Source organism: Podarcis liolepis (assembly GCF_965112155.1).
Source record: "Podarcis liolepis genome assembly, chromosome: 16".
NCBI classification, from domain to species: Eukaryota; Metazoa; Chordata; class Lepidosauria; order Squamata; family Lacertidae; genus Podarcis; species Podarcis liolepis.
Window position 1 is genome coordinate 11150866 of NC_139567.1, and position 23346 is coordinate 11174211.

Consider the following 23346-nt stretch of genomic DNA (forward strand, 5'->3'; position numbering starts at 1 on the left):
TGCCAGACTTTTTGAGAACAAAATGTGACAACCCTATTCATCCTCTTCCAAGATGTGGAAAGACTACCTCCTTCCTGCCAGTCCGTACTGCAGAAATTGGTGACCATTTTTTGTCAGTTCTGGAAAAGGGGAGGAGGAAAGATTGCCAGGAGGGCACTTACAGAATTAAAAGCAGCCTAGAATCCCTTAGTACCTTCAAACCTAACACATTTATTATTGCCTTAGCTTTTTGTAAGCCAAGATCTTATTTCTTTGGATGCATGCATTGTACCACGTTGGTTTCATAGTGCTTTATGTACACCTGGTATTGTAGTGACCCTTACTGTGAGCCTCCAAGGTAGACCTGTATTATTATCCCCACATGCTGGGGGAAGGGACAGTGGCCATGGCTAGCACACATAATAAAAAGGTAAAGGACCCCTGGATGGTTAAGTCCAGTCAAAGGTGACTATGGGGTTGTGGCACTCATCTCGCTTTCAGGCCGAGGGAGCCGGCGTTTGTTCACAGACAGCTTTCCAAGTCATGTGGCCAGCAGGACAAAACCACTTTTCCCCCACCCATAATTTTTATTACATTTTTCCAAATATCTTAAACACAATACAGCTTAACAATATTTCTCTATATCTTATCTGAGTTAACTTCCCTCCACCCCTCTTCTGGCTTCTCTACATTGCTCCTGCTTTAAGTGTGATTACTATATATACATTCTATAAGTGTCTATAATTCCTTAATAAATTTTTGTATTATACTTTAGACATACATTCCTTATTACAATACAACATTACATCTTGTGGTCTAACCAAATGCTTACAATAAACGTGATGAGTTTTATTTCAGTCCTGTGAGTGTCTTTATTTATGTACAGTTTTCTCGATAAGTATACCATAAATTTGGACCATTCTTTTTGGAATTTCTCACCGTCCTGCTGTCAGATTCTTCCAGTTAGCCTTGCTGTTTCCACATACTCCAATACTTTCTGTTGCCATTCTTCAATTGTTGGGATATCCTGTCGTTTCAACAGGAGCGGTCTTCCTGTTGTTGTGGCATACAGGAAGAATTTCTGATCCTCCAATCAGAGCGCACGGAAACGCTGTTTACCTTCCCGCCACAGCGGTACTTATTTATCTACTTGCATTGGTGTGCTTTTCAGCTTCTAGGTTGGCAGGAGCTGGGACAGAACAATGGGAGCTCACCCTGTCATGGGGATTCGAACCGCTTACCTTCTGATCAGCAAGCCCAAGAGGCTCAGTGGTTTAGACCGCAGCGCCACCCGCTGGGCCATCATCTCAGGCTTTCTTTTGACGTGGGTGTGTGTGAACTCCCCCTTGTTTTACCTTAAATTCCAGAGGCGTGTTGTCTTTCCCCCCAGCAAAATGAAATGTTTCTTGGCAAGCAAAAGCATGCTCTTAGTGACGGAAATGCAAGTCTTTGCCAGCCAATATGGAGTGACATTACTGAGCCAGATCGACCAGAAGTCTGAATTGGTATAAAGCAGCTCCTTGTGTGTCGTTTCCCCTTTTGTCTTTTCCTGTTAATAGGCCCAATGATAGGGAAGATGACCCTGGGAGTTAATTTGTTGTTCTTGTCTGTTTCAGAGAGTGTAATCGAAGGCAGCAAGTCATTGCAGTGCTAAATGATTTGTATGTGGCTGTATTTTTGCGCCTCTTCAACATCTGGAAAGCACAACAAAAGACTATTTCCGACTCTGGTTTTGTTCTAAAAGGTGGGCTGTTTTAGTCCTGTTCAAAAGAAAGAAAATATACAGTATCGCAATTCCTTGTTCCGTGCCTATACATTCCTTTATGGGAGAGCTGATTGCCATGATCAGACTCGTGTGCGGAGATAAATGTTTGTGTCGTTGATTCTTGAATATGGTGCTGCAGGCAAATGCTATGTGTCAATTTATAACTGGGCAAATAAAGCATATGTGCTGGCATTTGTTGAATTTGCATAACTGAAGCTAGGTCTGACGCCTAATTAAAGAAATTCTAGCTGATTAATCAGGTGTTTTAATTAATTAAATAAATCTGCCTAAGTTTGCATATTCCTTATACAATTCCACAATTCTTTTTGAGGAAAAGGAAAAGGAGGTATATAAATGTAATAAATTATATGTGTGTGTGTGTGTGTGTGTGTGTACAGACACTCTCTGCATGCGCAGAATTTCTGAGCTTTCAGATGTACTTGCATCTTCCAGCTAGTGCATCTTCAAAGCTCCTGCCTTCTTTTAAAAATCAGGACTCCAAAATGTGATTTTCGGATTGCCAAATTCTGCACCCAGTACTGAATTCTGTGTTTGTAAGATGCAATCATGAACCTGCAGAACACTCCCCTGACCATAGCTGCTTAAACTCTGAAGAGACTGGAAGAATTTGGAAAGCTACTTTTACTTGGCTTCTAGACTCCTCTCCAAAATGTCCTTTTCATAGCTGTGCAGGTTTGCAGTAGATTTTCTCCATGCTCTTCTCCATAACATTATAAACCTTTACCCTGATACCAGCACCAACCCTGCACTTGGCTTAAAAAGCTCAAAAGTGGCCTTTCCTCACAGGGAAGGTGAGCTGGAAGTCAAACTGGCTAACCTTTTTCCAACCCAGGTGTCTTGACTTCTTCAGAGTATGTTCCTACCAGATACAGTGGTACCTCGGGTTAAGAACTTAATTCGTTCTGGAGGTCTGTTCTTAACCTGAAACTGTTCTTAACCTGAAGCACCACTTTAGCTAATGGGGTCTCCTGCTGCTGCTGTGCCGCTAGAGCACAATTTCTGTTCTCATCCTGAAGCAAAGTTCTTAACCTGAGGTACTATTTCTGGGTTAGCGGAGTCTATAACCTGAAGCATATGTAACCTGAGGTACCACTGTATCATAGAATCATAGAATCATAGAGTTGGAAGAGACCACAAGGGCCATCGAGTCCAACCCCCTGCCAAGCAGGAAACACCATCAGAGCACTCCTGACATATGGTTGTCAAGCCTCTGCTTAAAGACCTCCAAAGAAGGAGACTCCACCACACTCCTTGGCAGCAAATTCCACTGTCGAACAGCTCTTACCGTCAGGAAGTTCTTCCTAATGTTTAGGTGGAATCTTCTTTCTTGTAGTTTGGATCCATTGCTCCGTGTACGCTTGTCTGGAGCAGCAGAAAACAACCTTTCTCCCACCTCTATGTGACATCCTTTTATATATTTGAACATGGCTATCATATCACCCCTTAACCTCATTTTCTCCAGGCTAAACATGCCCAGCTCCCTTAGCCATTCCTCATAAGGCATCGTTTCCAGGCCTTTGGCCATTTTGGTTGCCCTCCTCTGGACACGTTCCAGTTTGTCAGTGTCCTTCTTGAATTGTGGTGCCCAGAACTGGACACAGTACTCCAGGTGAGGTCTGACCAGAGCAGAATACAGTGGCACTATTACTTCCCTTGATCTAGATGCTATACTCCTCTTGATGCAGCCCAGAATCATGTTTCTCTCTTTCTTTCTCTCTCTCTCTCTCTCTCTTTTTGCAGAAGTGGAGGCATTTGCTAAAAGAAACCCGAAGCAGCTCCTGAGACATTTGGAGACTTACATGAACGGGATTTCGCTTTCAGCAGGGGAAGACGGCTTTCAGGCCAACGCTTTCACCTCGGAGGTTCTCGGTTCGAACCTGAACTCTGTGAGAGCTGACAGTAAGGAGCTGAATTTTACTGGCGTCGGTGACCTGCCGACGTCGGAGAGAGAGCAAGACAGCTGATCCGGTCCCAGGGAAATGGGAAAAGTCCTTGTTGTACATGATAAGTCGACAAAGCCGGTTGATATGGTCTCTTAGTGGCTCTGTGGCCCGGCTGCAGAAAGGCTCACAGGGAGGGCTGAAGGTCTTGGAATGCTGCTAAAGTAGAAGTGCGGGGGCTTCAGTTTGGGCCAGAGGCGCTAAGCAAGGTATAGCGAGAGCCCCAGGGGTGGAGTCTGGGTTCAAGAGCAAACTGCTTCAGTTCTACAACGAAGCAATCTGGGCAGGATCCATTCATCCCGGTTCGTAGCACTAAAGCTGTGAAGCTGACCTTTCTTTTGTTGCGGGAGTGTATATCTGAATTTCCAAATCCTCTCGCACACTGAAAATAAAACGTTCTTCCGGTTCCCGAGGTTTGTTAGAGCTAAGAAACCTATGTTTATGCATTGCTGAATGCGAGCTAATGTGAGCCTTGAGCTGCTGCAACCAGAGGCTAGTTGTGGGCCTACAATTTCTTCAGTTAGGATTATTATTATTATTATTATTATTATGATTACTGGGGAACGTACGAGACACAAAGCTGTTGAATCCTTTTTACTCCCATCAACTGGGAAGCATCGATTTCTCAGTTGATGTGCACCTGCTGTGACATATCAACCCACAGGATGTGTATGTGTGTGTGTGTGTCTTTTGTTTTTTAAATGGGATTGTCAACAGGAACCACTGAATGTGTACTGAAATTGTGAGCACCCGACTTATATGCTATTGAGGGTGGTCACAGACAACCAGCAACGACACAGTAGTTGTGTGAAAACATACCATATGGCGGCTGCAACTGCAAGGTGAGGCATTGTGTGGCTTTCAACCATCTGGAAAACCCAATGGTTACTACACCTCGGTTTTCCTGGATGGCTGGGGTGGTGAGGAGGGATGGTAGCAGTGGTACTACTAGGCTTACCATATGACTGGCTAACATATGAATGACTCTTGTAATGTGGTGGAAACGGCCGCACTTTTCAGCAGCTGACATGTGGTGCCCAGTGACTCATTTTCACCCTGCGATAATCTTCTTCGGACGTCCTGTCCGGCGTACCAGCTGTATTGTATGTAAAGTTGTAGCCCTGGCTGATACTGGGCTTTTCCATTAAACTTACTACAATCTTCAACCCTAAGCTATGTGTCTGTTTTCTTCATACCATGAAATAAAAAGTAAAAAGAAAAAAGTAAAGGTCCTCTGGATGGTTAAAGGCGACTATGGGGTTGCGGTGCTTGTCCCGCTTTCAGGCCAAGGGTGCTGGAGTTTGACCACAGACAGCTTTCCGGGTCATGTGGCCAGCATGACTAAACTGCTTCTGGTGCAATGGAACACCGTGAGGGAAACCAGAGCGCATGGAAACGCCGTTTACCTTCCTGCCGCAGTGGTACCTATTTATCTACTTGCACTGGCGTGCTTTCGAACTGCTAGGTTGGCAGGAGCTGGGACAGAGCAACAGGAACTCACTCCGTCGCAGGGATTCAGACCACTGATCTTCTGATTGGCAAGCCCAAGAGGCTCAGTGGTTTAGACACAGCGCCACCCATGTCAACTTATAGAGGCACTGTGGCCTGCCACATTGCTCACCAACTCCATCTACCCCACCTGCAACCCCCTGCCAACTTTCACCATCCCTTTATACCTCACCCCCCCCCGTGACCCCTCACAACTCCTTTGTGTCCCTCCATCAGGATGGTGTCCAAAATATAAAAAGCCTAAATGTATTACCTAGAAAATTATTTTTGTTTCAGTCAATTCCGGAGATTGGCTAGACAGATTATTTCAATGCATGGCAAAAATATATTTCTAAATATATTTGACAATGGAAAAAAATGAGAATAAAATATAAAATATTGATAGAGATTATACTATGAAACATCTTGTCTTTGTTGGTTGAAGGAATGGATGACATTGGAGAATTCACATATTTTAGACTTAGAAGGTCATGATAATATTTTCGGTTGGCATGCTTATTTACGGTATGAAAAGGTGAAAGTACATCAAGGATTTACAAATCATATAATTAGGAAAAAGTTGTATAGAGTATGGGATGAATATAAAAATATATTAGAGGCAAAAACACCATTTTGGCTCTCACCGTTGGAAGCTGTAGCAGTAAAGAAAAATAATATATTTGAAGGTGGACAACTTATAGAAAGGAAAGTATCAAAAGAATTTTAGGAATTATCAGGAAAATTAATAACATGGATACAATATCATTTGAACGAAGTATTTAAGAAAGATAGAATACAAGGGATATCACAACTGGAGAGAGATCTGATGGAATGAGATGTAAAAGTGCTGTCTAAAATGTATAAGAAATTATTGGAATGGGAGACAAAGGATGAGTAAATAAAATCAGTGATACATTGGGCAATAAATATTGGTCATCATATAGATAGGGAAGCATGGGAACGATTGTGGAACATGGATATAAAATTTACAGCATATTATTGTCTAAGAGAAAATTATATGAAAATGTTATATTGATGGTACCTAATACCGAGTAAATTGGCAAAAATGTATAAATCAAAATCAAATAAATGTTGGAAATGTAAAGAGTAAGAAGGTTCTTTTCATCAAATGTGGTGTTCTTGTGGTAAGGTTAAAGCTTACTGGGAAATGATATTCATTATACAGTGGTACCTCGATTTTTGAACGTTTCCATTGACAAACATTTTGGTTTACGAATGCCTTAAATGCTTTAGTTTTCGGATATGCCTCGAAAGTCGAACATGCCACACGGCTTCTGTATTGAGTTTCCCATATTGAGGCTTCCATATTGAGTTTGTGGTTTTCGAACGTTTCAGAACTTGAACAGTCTTCCAGAACGGATTCTGTTCAAAAACCAAGGTACCACTGTATAATGAATTGAAAAATATGTTTAAAATAATGTTTGTAAAAGAACCCAGAAGCCGTACTTTTGGGAAATATAGGGACAGAACTACCCAAACTGTATAGAAATTTATTCATGTATGTGACTACAGTGGCAAGATTGTTACTTGCCGAAAAATGGAAAGAAGTCCCAGCGAAAGAAGAACGGATACAAAAACTTAACGGAATATGCAGAAATGGGAAAAATTACCAGAAAAAGAAGAAATCAAGATAAAAAACTTTTTTATAAAAGAATGGAAATGGTTTATTGAATATTTCCAACAAACAAACAAACAAACAAACAAACAAACTAACTAACTAACAAACTGTAAACAGGTAAGAACATTGGCAGGATTATTGTAATAACCTGCAGATTTATGGGAGTATATATTTAAAATAGATGAATATATGAGTAAATGAGTAAATTAAGTTAATTTGGAATATGCAGAAAATATAAAAAATATAAAAAGATATATATATATATATATATATATATATATGCAGGTTTTGGTGTCTTCGGGTGTCTTCTCGTGTAAGAGTTGGGGTGTCTAGGCGACGTTTCGACGAGGTCTCACTCGTCATCTTCAGGCTGGTGCTTTCGGCTTCTTGTTACTGGAACAGAGCAGGATCTCAGTGTTTGAGTTCCTATAAATACTGTTGAGGGGGTGTGGTGTATAGCCTCCAACGTTCTGGGCAGAGAGGAATCCAAAAAGAAACACCCCCCAAAAACCAAGACACAGAAGAAAACAATGGCATGGCCCTCCTTCCTTATATCAAGGGCACTACAGATAAAATTAGCAAAATCCTCCATAAACACAATATCAAAACAGCCTTTTGCACCAACCAAAAAATAGCCAATATCCTCAGAAACCCCAAAGATAAAATCCAGTTGGAAAACCAAGGGGTCTATGAAATACCCTGCAAAGTCTGCCCAGCCACGTACATTGGACAAACAAACAGACGAATAAATGCACGTATCGCAGAACACAAGAATGCCGTCAAAAAAGAAGAAAAAACTTCCTCTCTTTTCCAACACATGAAAGAAACAGGACACGAAATTAATTTTGCAGATTCCAAATTGCTCTTTAACATGGAACATCACCACAAGAGAATAATCATGGAAGCCATCGAGATAGAGAAACACCCTCACAACATGAACAAGCGTGACGACACGTCCCGCCTGCCAGACATCTGGAAATTAGCCCTCCCCACAAAAACCGACACCAGAACCAGAGGCACACAGAACGCCATCACCAATCAACCACACCAGACCCAAACCCAGACCCTCTCCACAGATAAATTACAGACACCATCCAGTAGCCAAACCATAGTGGCACCTCCGGATGCTGCACCCCCCTGCAATCCCTACACAGATCTGACTGGCACAGGGCACAAAACCACAGCTCGCCCCTATACACGAAGCCAAGCCAGAGCACAACTAAGTGCAGTACAGCCATCTTCTCAGAAAAAAACTCTTCACAAGCTCAAGAGGTCAAGACACGAAAGCTTTAGCAACTAATCCACACTTAATGACCCACCTAAGTGGTACTCAGAATATCACTCAAGAAATCACTCAAGATATCCCTCAAGTAATTAAGGAACAAAAGAAGAAAAGGCACACTAATCTGGGAACTTCCTCTCTGCCCAGAACGTTGGAGGCTATACACCACACCCCCTCAACAGTATTTATAGGAACTCAAACACTGAGATCCTGCTCTGTTCCAGTAACAAGAAGCCGAAAGCACCAGCCTGAAGATGACGAGTGAGACCTCGTCGAAACGTCGCCTAGACACCCCAACTCTTACACGAGAAGACACCCGAAGACACCAAAACCTGCATTCCTGTACCCGTGAAAATCTACGAAAGCATATATATATATATATATATATATATATATATATATATATATATATATATAAAGAAATTTATATATAAAAAATAAAACAAATGCACACTGTTGCACACTGGAGGGCTTGTTTTGGGGGAGATTTGCTTGGGATCAGATGGCATTTCAAACTTCAGTATTGCATGCAAGCTTTTGAATGACACTTTGGTACAAGGCTGATCAGACCCAGAGCCTTATCATGCTAACAGGCCTTGCTGTTAGTATATAATAGGCCCATATTCTTATCTCTGATGTTGCATAAAGAAAGTTTTCTCCGCACTAACCTTCTTCCAGGAGGAAACAGAATTAATAAAGGAACAGTTGCAACACTTGCGTGAGGGACGTCTCCTCCAAATCTATTCCTGTGGTATGGTCACACTCCCTCCATTTCTCACAGGGAGCCCTGAAACAGTGTGATCTCTGATCCAGTTGCCTGCCCTGCCCTTATATTACGTGAATAATTTCTGCAGCCTCTGTAGTACGGTACAGTTGGCCAGCAGCTTACGCAGAGGTTACGTTCTGGGCATTGTGCCTAAAGCCAAAATTGTGTACAGTGGTACCTCGCTTTACGAACTTAAGCCGTTCCGGAAGTCCGTTCTTAAACTGAAACTGTTCTTAAACCGGGGCGTGCTTTCCCTAATGAGGCCTCCTGCCGCCGGTGTCCTTTCACTGTTCGGCTTCCGTTCATAGACCGAGGTAAAATTTGCTAACTGGAACACTACTTCTGGTTTTGTGGAGTTCGTATACCGAACAGTTCATAAACAGGGCTGTTCTTAAACTGAGGTACCACTGTATAGTCAAAACACATTGGGTGCAATGGCAGGTGGGATTGGCAAAGTTTCTCTTCCTGGATGTCCACCTACGTTTAAACTTCTTTTTTGCCAAGCATGTAAAGCTGAATGTTGTGGGCTTGTTGCATTGTAGCTTCTTTACACTTTACATTGTAGCTTCTGTACTTTAACCATCCACCCCTGCTTATTCTTCAAGCGTTTCTGGCTGTTCCTTGTTGCTGGTTATTTTTTCCGGAAGCCTGCATATGCACAACTCTATTCAGGCTCAGCCTATTGTATGCACACATATGCTCTCATCCTGCAAAAGGGCGCTTTTGTGCCTCTTAGGTTTTATTGCAGTTTTTTCTTAAGCACACAGTTGTGGCAGGAACAAGTGAGATCTGCAACAAAATTTTGTTGTGCATAGTGTCAGCCATGTCCTTTTCCAGGAGACTCCCAACTGGAGGCAGAGCATAGCCCTCAGAGCTAGTAGCCATTGATGGCTTCCTATAAGTTTGTCCGATTTTTGATACACCACCCAAGGTCAGTGGTGTAGCGTGGGTTGTCAGCACCCGGGGCAAGGCAAGTAATTTGCGCCCCCTAACCCGTGGATTTGCGCCCCCTAACCCTAACCCCCAGATGTTGCGCCCGGTGCGGCCGGCCCCCCCTGCACCCCCCACGCTACGCCACTGCCCAAGGTTGCAACCACCGCTGCCTCTTGAGGGAGTGAGTTCTACAGTTTATGTGCTGTTGTAAGCACCCTTTCAGGAGTCTTCATTTTGCCCTCTGAACTCACTCCAGGCCACACCCTGTATCAGCCCTGCATGGCACCTTCGTTGAGTATTTTGGTCTGTGTCTGAAGTCCCATGATAGTGCTCCTTGGTTGCCTGGATGGGGTGGGTGGATATAATAGAAACCTACGACTTGTGTGGCAGGAATGCAACTGCCATACAAAGGTAAGAGTCACCCCCATTGCTCTGCCCATTTTTGCTTCTGGATTCACCTGTCCATAGCATGTGGCCCCCAAGAAGGTTCAATGCGGCCCTTGGTCTCCAAAAGGGTTTCCATTGCTGCTTTACCAAAAAGAAGGTATATTTAAAGGGAAGGGAATTTAATTTAAATTTAAAGGGAAGGTATATTTAAAGGGAAGGTATATTTAAAACATTTTTTTGGTAAATGCTCTTAATTTTTAAACAGCTTATGTGATCTCAAGATTCCTGGTTTGTTACCGGAACTAGATATTGCAGTGTTATTGCAGAAAAACAGCCTTTTCCCTGTGAAGGAAAAAGGATGAGTAGAAAGACTTCTTGCGTAGCCCATGATTGCACATTACTGTATTTGATTGATCTGGGTTTCTATTCTGTGGTCTCAGAACACATTGTTCACAATCTATTATGAAACACAAAAGATAAGAGATGAAGTACATTATTATTTCTGCTGTGATAAACAACAACACCCATAGAAAACCTTGAAATCTCAGCCAAGTGACTCTCCCGCCCCCACCTAGTGCAGATGTTTTGTCTCAGAAGAAGCTAAGGAAATGGGGCTTTGAAATATCGCCAGCTATTTCCACCTGAACCGTTCCGCCTCCTGATCTTCCCTGTTCACACACACATAAGAAGATTGTACGGCAATGCTTCCTCCCTCTAGTGCGAAGGGCGCATTCCCCCAGACTTGGAGAAGCCTCATTAGGAGCCGATGTGCTTGGCCTCTGGTGCTGCTGAGAATATTCCTTTGTACTGAGATGACTCCATCATCTCAATACGGAAAGGCAAGACTGCTGGGAACGGGGCACTGTCAGCGTTGTGTTGACTGCCTGATCAGGACTCAGCGTTTGGATAAAGATTGCAGGGGGGCTGGCTGCGAATGCCTTCCCCCAATTGGCTGCCCTTTGTGATCTCAGTGAGCATCCATGGAGCAGTCAGCCCCCCTTCTCTGAGCGCCTTGGCTCCCGGGTAGCCTTTAGAGAGGCCTGGAATCTGGATCGGAGGCTACTGTGTTGTTGGTGTCACTGCCTTGGAGCTACTGCATATTGATGAGGGAGGCTGAGCCCACAGCTTTTTCGAGCTCTGCAGAGAAGGGAGGCAGTGGAGTGGCTGGGAATAGCACTGTTCCTGGACAGGCAGGCAGGCAGGCAGGCAGCTGCCAGCAGGCTCTCCTAATAATTTTTGGTTTTCTCCCTGTCTCCTCCTCTTCCTCCTCTCCTTTCTGTCATCTGGACCCATCAGATGGGATGTTGAGCTAAGAGCAGAGTTGCTGCCACACTCAGGTGTGTATTTGTGGACATTGGGGTGGGGTGGGATGGGGGAAGGTCGGGATAATGCTGGAGATATTGCTCATGTGCCTGGGCTTCTAAGCAGCCCTTTTCTATTGTCTGATGCGAAAGGCCAGGCCAACGTCATACTGTATTTCCGAAGCTGGAGGTGACAGCTTTGCCGCTTGGATGGAACAACATTGCTGGTTCGGAAGGGAGGGAGCCGAACAATTGCATTTGTGCACATGCACAGCTGTGCTTGTCGGACTAAGGAGAAAGCAGTGCGTGCGCCTGAGGATTGCTTGCTTGTTTGGAAAGAGAGAAGAGGTTTCTGCATTCGTGTATATGGTGTGAGAGGAGTTGTGTGTACAGGTGGGTAATCTGTGTGCATGTGTACGCACAGGAGGCTGACTGGGACCCTGAGCAAAGGGACTGGGAGATGTGACCGAGTGTACTTTGCACGAGACAAAGAAGATTGCGTTGGAGGGGAATTGCAAAGAAACAAAAACAAAAAAACCCGCCCATGCTTCTGCTACCAAGGCAATGGAGGTTCTGTTTACAAGACTGCATGTAAGAGCGGAATTCTTTTTGTGGATGCTCCTTGACATTTAGGCAGTCAGAGGAGACGGTGGATATATACAGGGTGTCTGGCTCGTAGCATCGCAGAGCATGTGTGGAAAATGGGGAACTGCTGTAGTTTTCCTCCAGCGTTGGGAAGGGAGCTGCAATGCCCTGCTAGCGAAGTGTGTTTTGTGGTGCAGCTAAGGAAGAAGAGCAAGTTTGTGTGGTGTGCAGAGACGGGCGTTGCTGGCATGTTTGTGGCAGGAGGGTGTTCCCGTGGGCAGGCAAGGGGAGGCAGGTTGTGTCTCTTCACCGAAGGATGCTGTGTAGGCAAAAAGGAAGGGGCATTGGGCATGGCTTTTGGTGCTCATGCATTTTCCAAGATCAGCATCGGGAAAGGGCTTTGTTATGTATCTGCGTTGCTTGGCTGGCTCACGAAACAAGGTGACCTCTTGTACTCTGTGGCCCTGGACATATTCCCAAGGGAGGCCTCTATGTTCTGCAAGGAGAGCACATTTGGAGAGGTGGTCTGGGGATGACGGGACAACAGAGCACAAAGCACTTACCTTACACCTCGACCTCTGGGCCTGACACCCAACATTTACAGAGGATGCGTCTTACAGAGCGATCCAATCGACTGGGTGTTGTTGGGTGGCATGGCCGGGTTAATGTAGTAGCCATCAGGTCACGAACTGGGAGACTTGAGGCCTGTTTCCCAGTTCTTGCTCTGTATGATGGGAATAACAGTGATGGACCTTGCAGGTTTGTTGTGGCAATCAAAAGGTTATGGGGGGGGGGAGCAGACAGCCCCAGATACATCAAGTGCCTCTCTTTTATGGAATACTCCCTGTTTTCCGGTTGTACCCTCCCCTGGTAATTTACCTTCCCTATTTTTTGACCTAGTTTTTTTTTTGTTTACTTTCTTAGGGTTGCTAAAATTTTTCATGTAAATTGCTAGAGTTGTAATTCTTCAAGGTTCAGCTCCCTCTCCAGAGACCTCAGAAGTTAAACTTTCTGTTTGGGGGGGGGGGAGTGGAAACATAAATGGGACGCAAACATTAAAGCATCGTGCAGTATGCCAGCTATCATTCACTACCCTGCAGTTGTCAAGGTATATTTTGAACTGACACTGAGCTGCTGTAGGATCATGGATATATGTCTCTCTCTGACCCCCCCAGCATATCTAGAGGAAATTGATGCAGCATTTAACTGATGGAGTAGACTCTCCTGCAAGGCAAAGTGGCAGAGAGGGAACTCTCCTACTGTGAGAGTAGGATGATAAAAACATGCCCCTGGCTGCTTCTATGAAATGTTGGAGGGGGAAGGATGATGCCCAGTCTTAACTACATGCCCACTGACATTCTCTAATTTGAGTTGCAAAAAAATGGCGACTTGTATTTCAGCAAGCTTAGGGGATGAACTTTGCTCACAGTGGGTTGACTGATGATTGCATTTGAGGTCTGCATGGAATTTTCCTCCAGGCCCAGGAGGTTGGGCAGGCCCAATGCCTTCCCTTGTAGTAGCACATGGCAGGGCTTGCTTGCGTGAGTCATCTGGAACCATTTTTCTTAAGAGTAGCGTCATACAGAGTGTTGGCTCTCTGTGATATAAGTAACACTGGGAGCGAAAATAAAAAATATTCCTTCTAGTAGCACCTTAAAGACCAACTAAGTTAGTTCTTGGTATGAGCTTTCGTGTGCATGCACACTTCTTCAGATACACTGAAACAGAAGTTGCCAGATCCTTCTATATAGTGAGAAGGTGGGGAGGGGTATTACTCAGAAGGGTGGTGGGAATGGGTGATTGGCAGATAGCTGAGATGAGCCTGTTGACGACTCTTAACGACTGCAATAGGTCTTACAGGAAAAGGCAAGGGGTGAGAAGGTGAGAAATGGCTTAGTCATGTATAATGAGATAAGAATCCAATGTCTTTGTTCAAACCAGGTCTCTCCATGGTTTTAAGTTTGGTAATGAGTTGCAATTCAGCAGCTTCTCTTTCCACACACGAAAGCTCATACCAAGAACTAACTTAGTTGGTCTTTAAGGTGCTACTAGAAGGAATATTTTTTATTTTGACTATGGCAGACCAACACGGCTACCTATCTGTAACTGGGAGCAAAGTCAGTTTTGTGTTGTCTGAACTGAGTGTCTGTGGATGTGTAGGGCTACAGGCACATATGTGGAGTTGATAGGGACTGAACCTGGAGCCTTCCTTCATGCAAAGCAGATGCGCTCTCTCTCTCTCTCTCTCTCTCTCTCTCTCTCTCTCGGCTATGGCCTTTCCTCCACCACAGCATTACCAAGTTGTAAGTTTGACAGCAAGAGCTCTAAATGGGTGGATATTGAGGAGGGTGTGGCAAGGAACTGGACCAGGGCTGGCTTCAGACTTTTAGGAAGGGGAACTTGGGCAAAATATCCCCAGTGGGTTCCCATCTCTGACTATTGCTGTCCTTCCTGCTGTGAGTTTACAATACAATACAATACAATACAATACAATACAATACAATACAATACAATACAATACAATACAATACAATACAATACAATATCTTTATTGTCATTGTCTCATACAGAACAATGAAATTGAACAAAATCTACACCAGACATTCAAAAACCAACAAGCCTGCTATACCAGCTATCCTAGCCTGGTTAACCCCCTAAAAACTCCGATACCCCATAATTAAATACAATATACTCCCACAGAGACTACCTTCCACTGCGTTTAAAACAAAAATCGCATTTGGATAGAAACTGTTTCTCAGGCGGCTAGTCTTAGTCTTCCAGAAGGCAGAAGCTGAAAGAAGCTGCCATTTCCTCGACAGCTACAACAACCTTGGTTGTCAAATGGCTTGGCTCCCGAACAAATCGGCTCTTGAACGCTGCAAACCCAGAAGTAAGTGTTCTGGTTTGCAAACGTTTTTTGGAAGCCAAATGTCCAATATGGCTCCTGTGGCTTCTGATTGAGTGCAGGAAGCTCCTGCAGCCAATTGGAAGCTGTGCCTTGGTTTTCAAACGTTTCCAGGAGTCAAACGCAGAGACGTAGCTAGCTGCTTTGGCACCCGGAGCGGCGGGGGTGGGGCGATCCACCCAGGGGGGTGGCGTGGTGATCCATGCACAGGGGCAGTGCAGTGAGCTGCCCACAGAGTCCACCTGGTGGATGCAAGCCCCACGTTGCTGTTTCAGGCAGCGCGGGGCCCCGAGCCACCGCGTGACTCTCAGAAGAGACACGTGGCTCGGGAGCGCTGCAGGCCAGGCCCCGCGATAAGTGCCACCCCTCCGCAGTGTGCCATTTTGTCACCCCCTCAGGGATGACACCCAGGGTGGTCTGCACCCCCCGCACCCCCCTTCCTACGCCCCTGGTCGAACGGACTCCTGGAACCAATTAAGTTTGACAACCAAGGTACTATGCACATCTTTCTATTTCTGCCACCTGTTAACTTGCCAGGAGGCAGCCAGCAAGCACCTAGGCATTAGCAATGGTGCGAAAGAGGAGCAGAAAGTCAGGGGGGGGGATGTGAGTATGAGCCCCTGACAAAGGCATGAGCCTCAGCCTGGATGTTCCAACTTCTGGCACCAAACCTGGGTTGGACTAGATCACTAGTGTGGAACCTCTGGCCTGGGTCTAAAAGTGGCCCTCCAGGCCTGTGTGTTTGGCCCTTGGAAATCTCTCCAGGCTGCACCCCTTCACCCCAGCCCAAAGGCCCCTCTGGCTCTGTTTTACCACTCTAGCAGTTTTGTCAGGCTGGATTGTGTCCCAGAACTCTGAAAATGCCTCTTCCATTCTGGGATGGAGCGTAGAGAGGGGTATGATGCTTGCTTTTGCTTGGCAACATCTGGACGGCCCAAGACTCCCACACCTGATCCTGCATAGGGTTCGGAAACTTCACCTGGTGCAGAATTCAGTGGCCAGGTTGCTCACCGGAACAAGACGGTTTGAGCATATTATACTAATCCTGGTCCAACTGCACTGGCTACCAATTAGTTTCCGGGCCCAATTCAAAGTGCTGGTTTTGACCTATAAAGCCTTAAATGCCTCAGGGCCACAATACCTCAGGGACCGCCTCTTCCCATATGAACCTACCTGGCCCCTGAGATCATCTTTTGAGCCCCCCACTTCCTGTGCCTCCTCCACGAAAGGTCAGGAGGGTGGCAACACGAGAATGGGCCTTCTCTGTGGTGGCTCCCCATCTGTGGAATGCGCTCCCCAGGGAAGTTCAACTGGCGCCTTCACTAAACACTTTTAGGCGCCAGGCAAAAATGTTCCTTTTCAACCAGACCTTTCCTTTGCCTGACTTGATCTACATCCTATACCCTTTTTAAAAATGCTGGCTCTTTTGGGTTTTTTATTTATTTATTGGGTTGTTGGTTTTATTTTGTTTTTATGTATTTGATATTTTATGTGAACCACAATGAGACCTTTGGGTATAGGGCAGTATAGAAATTATACATACATACATACATACATACATACATACATACATACAGAATAAAATATTGAAAATTGTCTGGCAGTGCCTTTCTGGCATTTCAGACTGGATTTCGGCCCTACCTGGAGATGCAGGGATTTGAACCCGTGACCTGCTTGCTAAGCAGATGCTCTCCCGCTCTCTCCCTCTCTCAGTACTTGGGAGCTTGTCAAAGTGAAAAGCAGGGAGGAACCGGTAGCGATTTCATGGAAACATTTTCCGCTTTCCGCTTCTCCTTTGACTTCCACCTTCAGCTTGCTTCTGTCGCATCGCGTTGGGCCAAAGGGAATTTGAGCAGTGAAATGAAGCAGCACATCGGAAGCCCTGCTTCTGCTCCGCTGCCTGCCCAGAAGCCATGTGTCCCCTTGGAATTGGAGGTCATTCCTGCTACCGGCGAGGGGCCCTTTTATGGGAATTCAAGACGAAGGTAGATAAAATTAAAGATCAAGGGGCCAGGAAGGTCAGTGGCCAGGGGTGGAGAGGGAGTTGAGGATGCCTTGGCCTCTATGCATAACACAGTTGAACGGACAAAAACTCTCTCTCTCTCTCTCTCTGCCCCCACCCCGTCCCTCCTAGTTGTTGGCAGGAGCTGTGTGAAAGAGTTCAGGACTGGAATAATAAAGGTTTCTGATGCAAGGCAGAGGAATAGCTATTGTTGCGGGTGGGCTGGAAGGGGAACAAGACATGGAGCGGTATTACGGATTAGGATGCAGGTGTCTTGGCACAAAGCCTTTTGTAATAATAAACACTTGGCTGGAGCGAACTCCTGAGCAGCTTCCAAGCACATTTCCCCCCCTCAAAGAATTCTGGGCGCTGTCGTTTGCTAAGGATTGCTGGGAACAGAAACCCTGCGAGGGGTAAACTTCAGTCTGCAGAACTCTTTCTTGGAAATACAGTGGAACCTCGGGTTACATATGCTTCAGGTCACATACGCTTCAGGTTACAGACTCCACTAACCCAGAAATAGTACCTTGGGTTAAATACTTTACTTCAGGATGAGAACAGAAATTGTGCTCCGGCGGCATGGCAGCAGTGGGAGGCCCCATTAGCTAAAGTGGTGCTTCAGGTTAAGAACAGTTTCAGGTTAAGTACGGACCTCTGGAACGAATTAAGTACTTAACCCGAGGTACCACTGTAAGGTCCATCAAATGTGCAGCGTGAATGGACTGTGGTCCTTTTCACGCTTCCCTGCAATAAGTCCCATTAAGTTTAGAGGGACTTGCCTCTGTTTAACTCCCTCTAAACCAGCCTGTCTCAACCTGTGGGTCCCCAGATGTTGTTGAACTACAACTCCCATCACCCCTAGCTAGCAAGACCAGAGCTCAGGGATGGTGGGAGTTGTAGTCCAGCAACATCTGGGGACCCACAGGTTGAGAACCGCTGCTCTTAACTGAATTCTAAAAAGGAAAAACTTGGACTCAGGAGGAGGAAGTTGGCAGAGCCAGGCCTACTGCTGGGGTGGTTGTAAGAAATGAGTAACAAAGGTCAGAGGTGGCTGAGGGCAGACTGATGTTGGTGGGGCAGTGCCCCGTTTGCCTCTGGTAGATAGGTGTGGGATTTATAAGAAGAAGAGGAGTTTGGATTTGATATCCCGCCTTTCACTCCCTTTAAGGAGTCTCAAAGCTGCTAACATTCTCCTTTCCCTTTCTCCCCCACAACAAACACTCTGTGAGGTGAGTGGGGCTGAGAGACTTCAGAGAAGTGTGACTGGCCCAAGGTCACCCAGCAGCTGCATGTGGAGGAGAGGGGAATCAAACCCGGTTCACCAGATTACGAGTCCACCACTATTAACCACTACACCACTCCTGCTCTATAATGTATATCGCTTATAGAGTTTTGTGACGAAGCAGTCTACAAATCTTCCCCTCTCTCTCTCTCTTAAAAATGTCAGTCTGACTAATGCTACTTGATCTGTCCTAGCAAGCTTCCCATCCTTTGTTCCAAAGTAGGAATAGCTGAATATGTCACTTTCGGTTTCTCTTAAGTTTCTCATCTCTCCCCCTTTCCTGCCGCCCCGCAATTTTAGGTTCAGTTCTCCACATTTCCACATCAATTTATGTGTGTTTTTAGTAGTGTGCGTGAAAATTCATCGGCATTTTTGTGTGAATGAGACTCTTCATCTCCGGGTCGTGGGTTCGATCCCAACGTTGGGCAAAAGATTCCTTCACTGCAGAGGGTTGGTCTAGAGGACCGCTTCCAACTCTGCAATTATTCTCTTGCCATTTCCCCTGATATGTACATTTTTGCAAGGCACTTCCCCCCCCAATTTTTGTATTTTGTTTCTACTCATATATGCATTCGTGTGCACACCAAACCCTTTAGTACATGGGTAGGCAAACTAAGGCCCGGGGGCCAGATCTGGCCCAATTGCCTTCTAAATCCGGCCTGCGGAATGGTCCAGGAATCAGCGTGTTTTTGCATGAGTAGAATGTGTCCTTTTATTTAAAATGCATCTCTGGGTTATTTGTGGGGCATAGAAATTCGTCCATTTCCCCCCCCCCCAAATATAGTCCAGTCCCCCACAAGGTCTGAGGGACAGTGGACCAGCCCCCTGCTGAAAAAGTTTGCTGATCCCTGCTTTAGTATATGCATTTTTGTACGCATTACTCGGCATTGCAAAATTCGGAGAAGTGCAAATTTGAAGGATTGAACATGTCTTGTTTTGGCAAGTGTGAATTAGGCAAAGGTAAAGGGACCCCTGACCATTAGGTCCAGCCGTGGATGACTCTGGGGTTGCGGTGCTCATCTTGCTTTACTGGCCGAGGGAACCGGCGTACAGCTTCCGGGTCATGTGGCCAGCATGACTAAGCCGCTTCTGGCGAAACGCCGTTTACCTTCCCGCCAGAGTGGTACCTATTTATCTACTTGCACTTTGACGTGCTTTTGAACTGCTAGGTTGGCAGGAGCAGGGACCAAGCAACGGGAACTCACCCCGTTGCGGGGATACGAACCGCCAACCTTCTGATCGGCAAGTCCTAGGCTCTGTGGTTTAACCCACAGTGCCACCCACGTCCCTTTGTGAATTAGGTAGGCTTGCCTTTAAATGGGATCTGAATCTTATTTTCTCTCCCACTCCCAGTCTAAGGCCTGGTCTGGAAGTAGAAAGCCCATATGCACACCACTCTGAGCTATAGGCGTCAAATAATAAAGCATTTACCATCCCCATGTGCTCAGCTTTCAGGATAGCTGTGGAATGCTTTAAAATGACATGCAGATCCCCTCCTCAAATGGCAGCAACAGTTGCTTCTTTGTGCTGCGCGGGGTTGTCACAGAAACGGAGCGACGGTCAAATGATTCTTCGCATTTGTAATGGATTTTGTGACAATGGAGAAGATTTAACCCAGAAGAGCTTGGGCTCCCTGTCCGCCCACCAGCAACCACGGCTAGATGGAAACAGCAGGCAAATGGGCAGCTTTCTTTTAGATGGGATAAGGAGGCCTGATCTTTGGCTGCATCCCATGTTGCTTCGATAAACTCATTTTAAAGGTTGTAATATCCAAAGTGCTTAACAGCACACTTTGGAAATCGAGTTGGTTAAGATTGGGTGACGAGGCAAAAATGTAGCAAATTAAAGCAGGATATTTGGAAGCAAGCTGAGCGATTGCTGGAGTAATATCCTTTATGGACCATGTTGTTGTTGTTTTAACCCTGGAGAGCCAGTGAGGTGAAGTGGTTAAGAGCAGTAGATTCGTAATCTGGGGAACCGGGTTCGTGTCTCCGCTCCTCCAGATGCAGCTGCTGGGTGACCTTGGGCTAGTCACACTTCTGTGAAGTCTCTCAGCCTCACTCACCTCACAGAGTGTTTGTTGTGGGGGAGGAAGGGAAAGGAGAATGTTAGCCGCTTTGAGACTCCTTCGGGTAGTGATAAAGCGGGATATCAAATCCAAACTCTTCTTCTTCCTGGCAGGTCAGGGACTGAGGTGAAAGCTGGTCCTGCTGGATCTCTCAGAGGCCTTTGACACCATTGGTCATGACAATCCTTCTGGACCGTCTAGAGGAGCTGGGAGCTGGGGGCATTGTTGTACAGTGGTTCTGCTCCTTCCTCCTGGGCCGTGTCCAGAAAGTGGTGGTGGGGGATGAGTGTTCAGACCCCTGGGCTCTCACTTGTGGGGTGCCTCAGGGCTTTGTCCTCTCCCCCATGATTTTTAACATCTACATGCAGCCGCAGGGAGAGATCATCAGGGGGTTTGGGCTGGGTGTTCATCAGTATGCAGATGACACCCAGCTCTAGCTCTCTTTCAAATCAGAACCAGTGAAGTCGGTGAAGGTCCTGTGTGAGTTTCTGGAGGCAGCTGGAGGATGGATGGCAGCTAACAGATTGAGGCAGAAGTACTGTTTTGGGGAGATGGGGCGGGAAATGCCTTCTGGGTTGTCTGGGTCTTAATCCATTGTAATCCTAGTGTTTATACCAACACAGCACTAGGGAGTCGACGTCCTCCTTCTTTGCTGCTGTTGCAGAAATGCTCCATCCTGAAAAGTTCCTCCCCTAGAGAGTAACTCATTTCTGATGCTACAATGACACATACCTATGGCTGTAGGGCTGTTCTTGCACCACTGAATGTCTACTGCTATTGGCTCATTAATGTCCTTTGTGTTCCAGAAGTCTCCCCTCTTCCATTAGGCTACCTAAGATGGAAGCCCCTCTGGTAAGCCTGGATGAAGAGTTTGAAGATCTGAGGCCGTGCTACATTGAAGACCGGGAAGAGAAATCTCATTATTTTTATGGCTCCTCTCCTCGGCATTTGGAAGACCCCTCCCTTTCTGAGCTTGAGAACTTCTCCTCTGAGATCATCAGCTTCAAGTCCATGGAAGATTTGGTCAATGAATTTGACGAGAAGCTCAATGTCTGCTTTCGGAATTACAATGCCAAAACTGAAAACTTGGCCCCTGTGAAAAACCAGCTCCAGATACAAGAAGAGGAGGAAAATCTGCAGGATGAGGAGTAAGTAGATCAGTGGTCAGAAGTAGTAAGTAAATACAGAAGTAAATAGTGTCAGCAGTAAGCTCTTATTTAGAAAAAAACACAACTCTACTATTTTCCCATCCCTTCAATGTAAACTCTAGAGGGAACCTGTTTCATTTTGATTCTGTGCAGAATCTGGAGTTGCACAACACTGATTGGCTAAGCCTCTGCATCAGTCACATAAAACCACTTCTTCCATTCTCAAGTGCTGGTTGGTTGGCCCTTGGCTATCACTCCCCGCTCTTCATAGAGCAGATTTGTAAACGTGAAAATCCAAACTTCTAAAAGAAGAGAGAAGAAAGTGCCATATCACAAGGCCAAGGAAACCTTTTTGCTCTTGAAGGCCGCAGACAGGCAGTGTTCAGAGCTAGAACTCAAAGTGGGCAAGTTTCTCTCTCTCTCTCTCTCTCTCTCTCTCTCTCTCTCTCTCTCTCTTTCTCTCTCTCCCTTTTCTTTCTTTCCTTCTGCTTCCTGTGCTTTTCTTCATTTTGCTCTCTAATTTAAACCAGGTTCTTGATCTCTACCATATTGCTTTATTTATTTACTGAATAAATTGCCTCCATTCAGGCCATGCTGCCTTTGCAAGGTACTTTGCAAGAAGTTTTGAAAACATGTCATTAGAAATATTTCATTTCATTTCTAGCTTTCCTTCCCCTCCCCTCCCACACACTACTTCAATTCCCTTTAAATAGAAATGCAGTACAAGAAACGCAGGAAAACGCAGGGCAGAACCGCCCTCCCACTACTGATACAGCTGTGGATTGCAGGGCGACAGGGGTTTGTGGGTGTGCAGATGCCACAACAGGTGCCCCAGGTTGGCTTAGCTGATGCCTCTGTGCAGGCCTGAACTCTCTGCCTCTGCTATGTCCAAGTAAGCTTCACGATGCCAGTGTTGAGAAGGTGACTCTGTGCCATGACACCAGCCACCACTGAAAAAGACTAATAGTAACAACAAGAACAAGAACATAAATATGGGCTTTAGTTGCTGTTGGGCTGGATGGTCCATTGGCCTGATGCAGCCAGGGGAAGTTGCCTGGGAACTCTGGGAACTGTAGTTCTGGAGGTGGCTGGAGGAGCCAGATATTTATTACTGTGGTACCCCGCAAGACGAATGCCTCGCAAGACGGAAAACTTGCTAGACGAAAGAGTTTTCCGTTTTGGAGGTGCTTTGCAAAACGAATCTTCTATGGGCTTGCTTCGCAAGACGACAATGTCTTGCGAGTTCCTGCTGGTTTTCCCCCCTCCCCCCTTTTTCTAAGCCGCTAAGCTGCTTATCAGCTGATCCGATCAGCAGATAAGCCGCTAAAAGCCGCTAATAGCGCTAATAGCGCTAATCCGCTAATCCTTCAATGGGCTTGCTTTGCAAGACGAAAAAACCGCTAGACGAAGAGAATCACAGAACGGATTCTTTTCGTCTTGCGAGGCACCACTGTATATGAAAAAGCAGCATATATTTGAAAGATGTCAAAGGACAGTCCCGCTTTCGAAGGAGTTTGCTGTTAATGGGCTGTTTGGTCCAAGTCTGGGTGGTGAAGTTTTGAAGGTTAAAGGACCACAAGAAGGTGCTCTGGAGTTGCCTATCAAGAGTTAGCACCACGATCTTCTGCACTGTGGAGAGAGGGGTTGCATTTCCATTGAAATTATTAGCTGCTCCCAACTTTCCATTTGCGCACATACATATTAGCAAATGCAAATATATTGGTGGCCTGTTCTTATATGATGTGATTCAACCCCTTCCTATATTCCTCACATCCACAAGATCAGAAGAGGTGAGCATTCCTGGAAACAGTCTGGTTCAGAAGCAGCAAACTTGAGCTAATAAGCAAGGTCATTG

General features: G+C 45.7%; 2 protein-coding genes across 14 annotated transcripts in view; both read left to right on the forward strand.

Moving 5' to 3' along the window:
- Positions 1–4877, forward strand: part of ELMOD3 (ELMO domain containing 3) — a 28519-nt gene extending 23642 nt beyond the window's left edge. For 6 of the 7 annotated variants that reach the window (XM_083480620.1, XM_083480619.1, XM_083480624.1 and 3 more), the window contains 2 exons: positions 1596–1723; positions 3506–4877. In XM_083480620.1, the coding sequence (XP_083336746.1) occupies positions 1596–1723; positions 3506–3729 (352 nt within the window). In that variant the 3' untranslated portion in view covers positions 3730–4877. Of the gene's footprint in view, positions 1–1369; positions 1574–1595; positions 1724–3505 lie in introns of those variants that run through there. The other variant, XM_083480623.1, reaches the window with a different exon arrangement.
- A 6101-nt stretch (positions 4878–10978) lies between these two features.
- Positions 10979–23346, forward strand: part of FEZ1 (fasciculation and elongation protein zeta 1) — a 49991-nt gene continuing 37623 nt past the window's right edge. For 2 of the 7 annotated variants that reach the window (XM_083480645.1, XM_083480648.1), the window contains exons 1-2: positions 12068–12092; positions 21150–21491. In XM_083480645.1, the coding sequence (XP_083336771.1) occupies positions 21181–21491 (311 nt within the window). In that variant the 5' untranslated portion in view covers positions 12068–12092; positions 21150–21180. Of the gene's footprint in view, positions 11538–11646; positions 11895–11994; positions 12093–21149; positions 21492–23346 lie in introns of those variants that run through there. The other 5 variants (XM_083480646.1, XM_083480649.1, XM_083480650.1 and 2 more) reach the window with 5 other exon arrangements.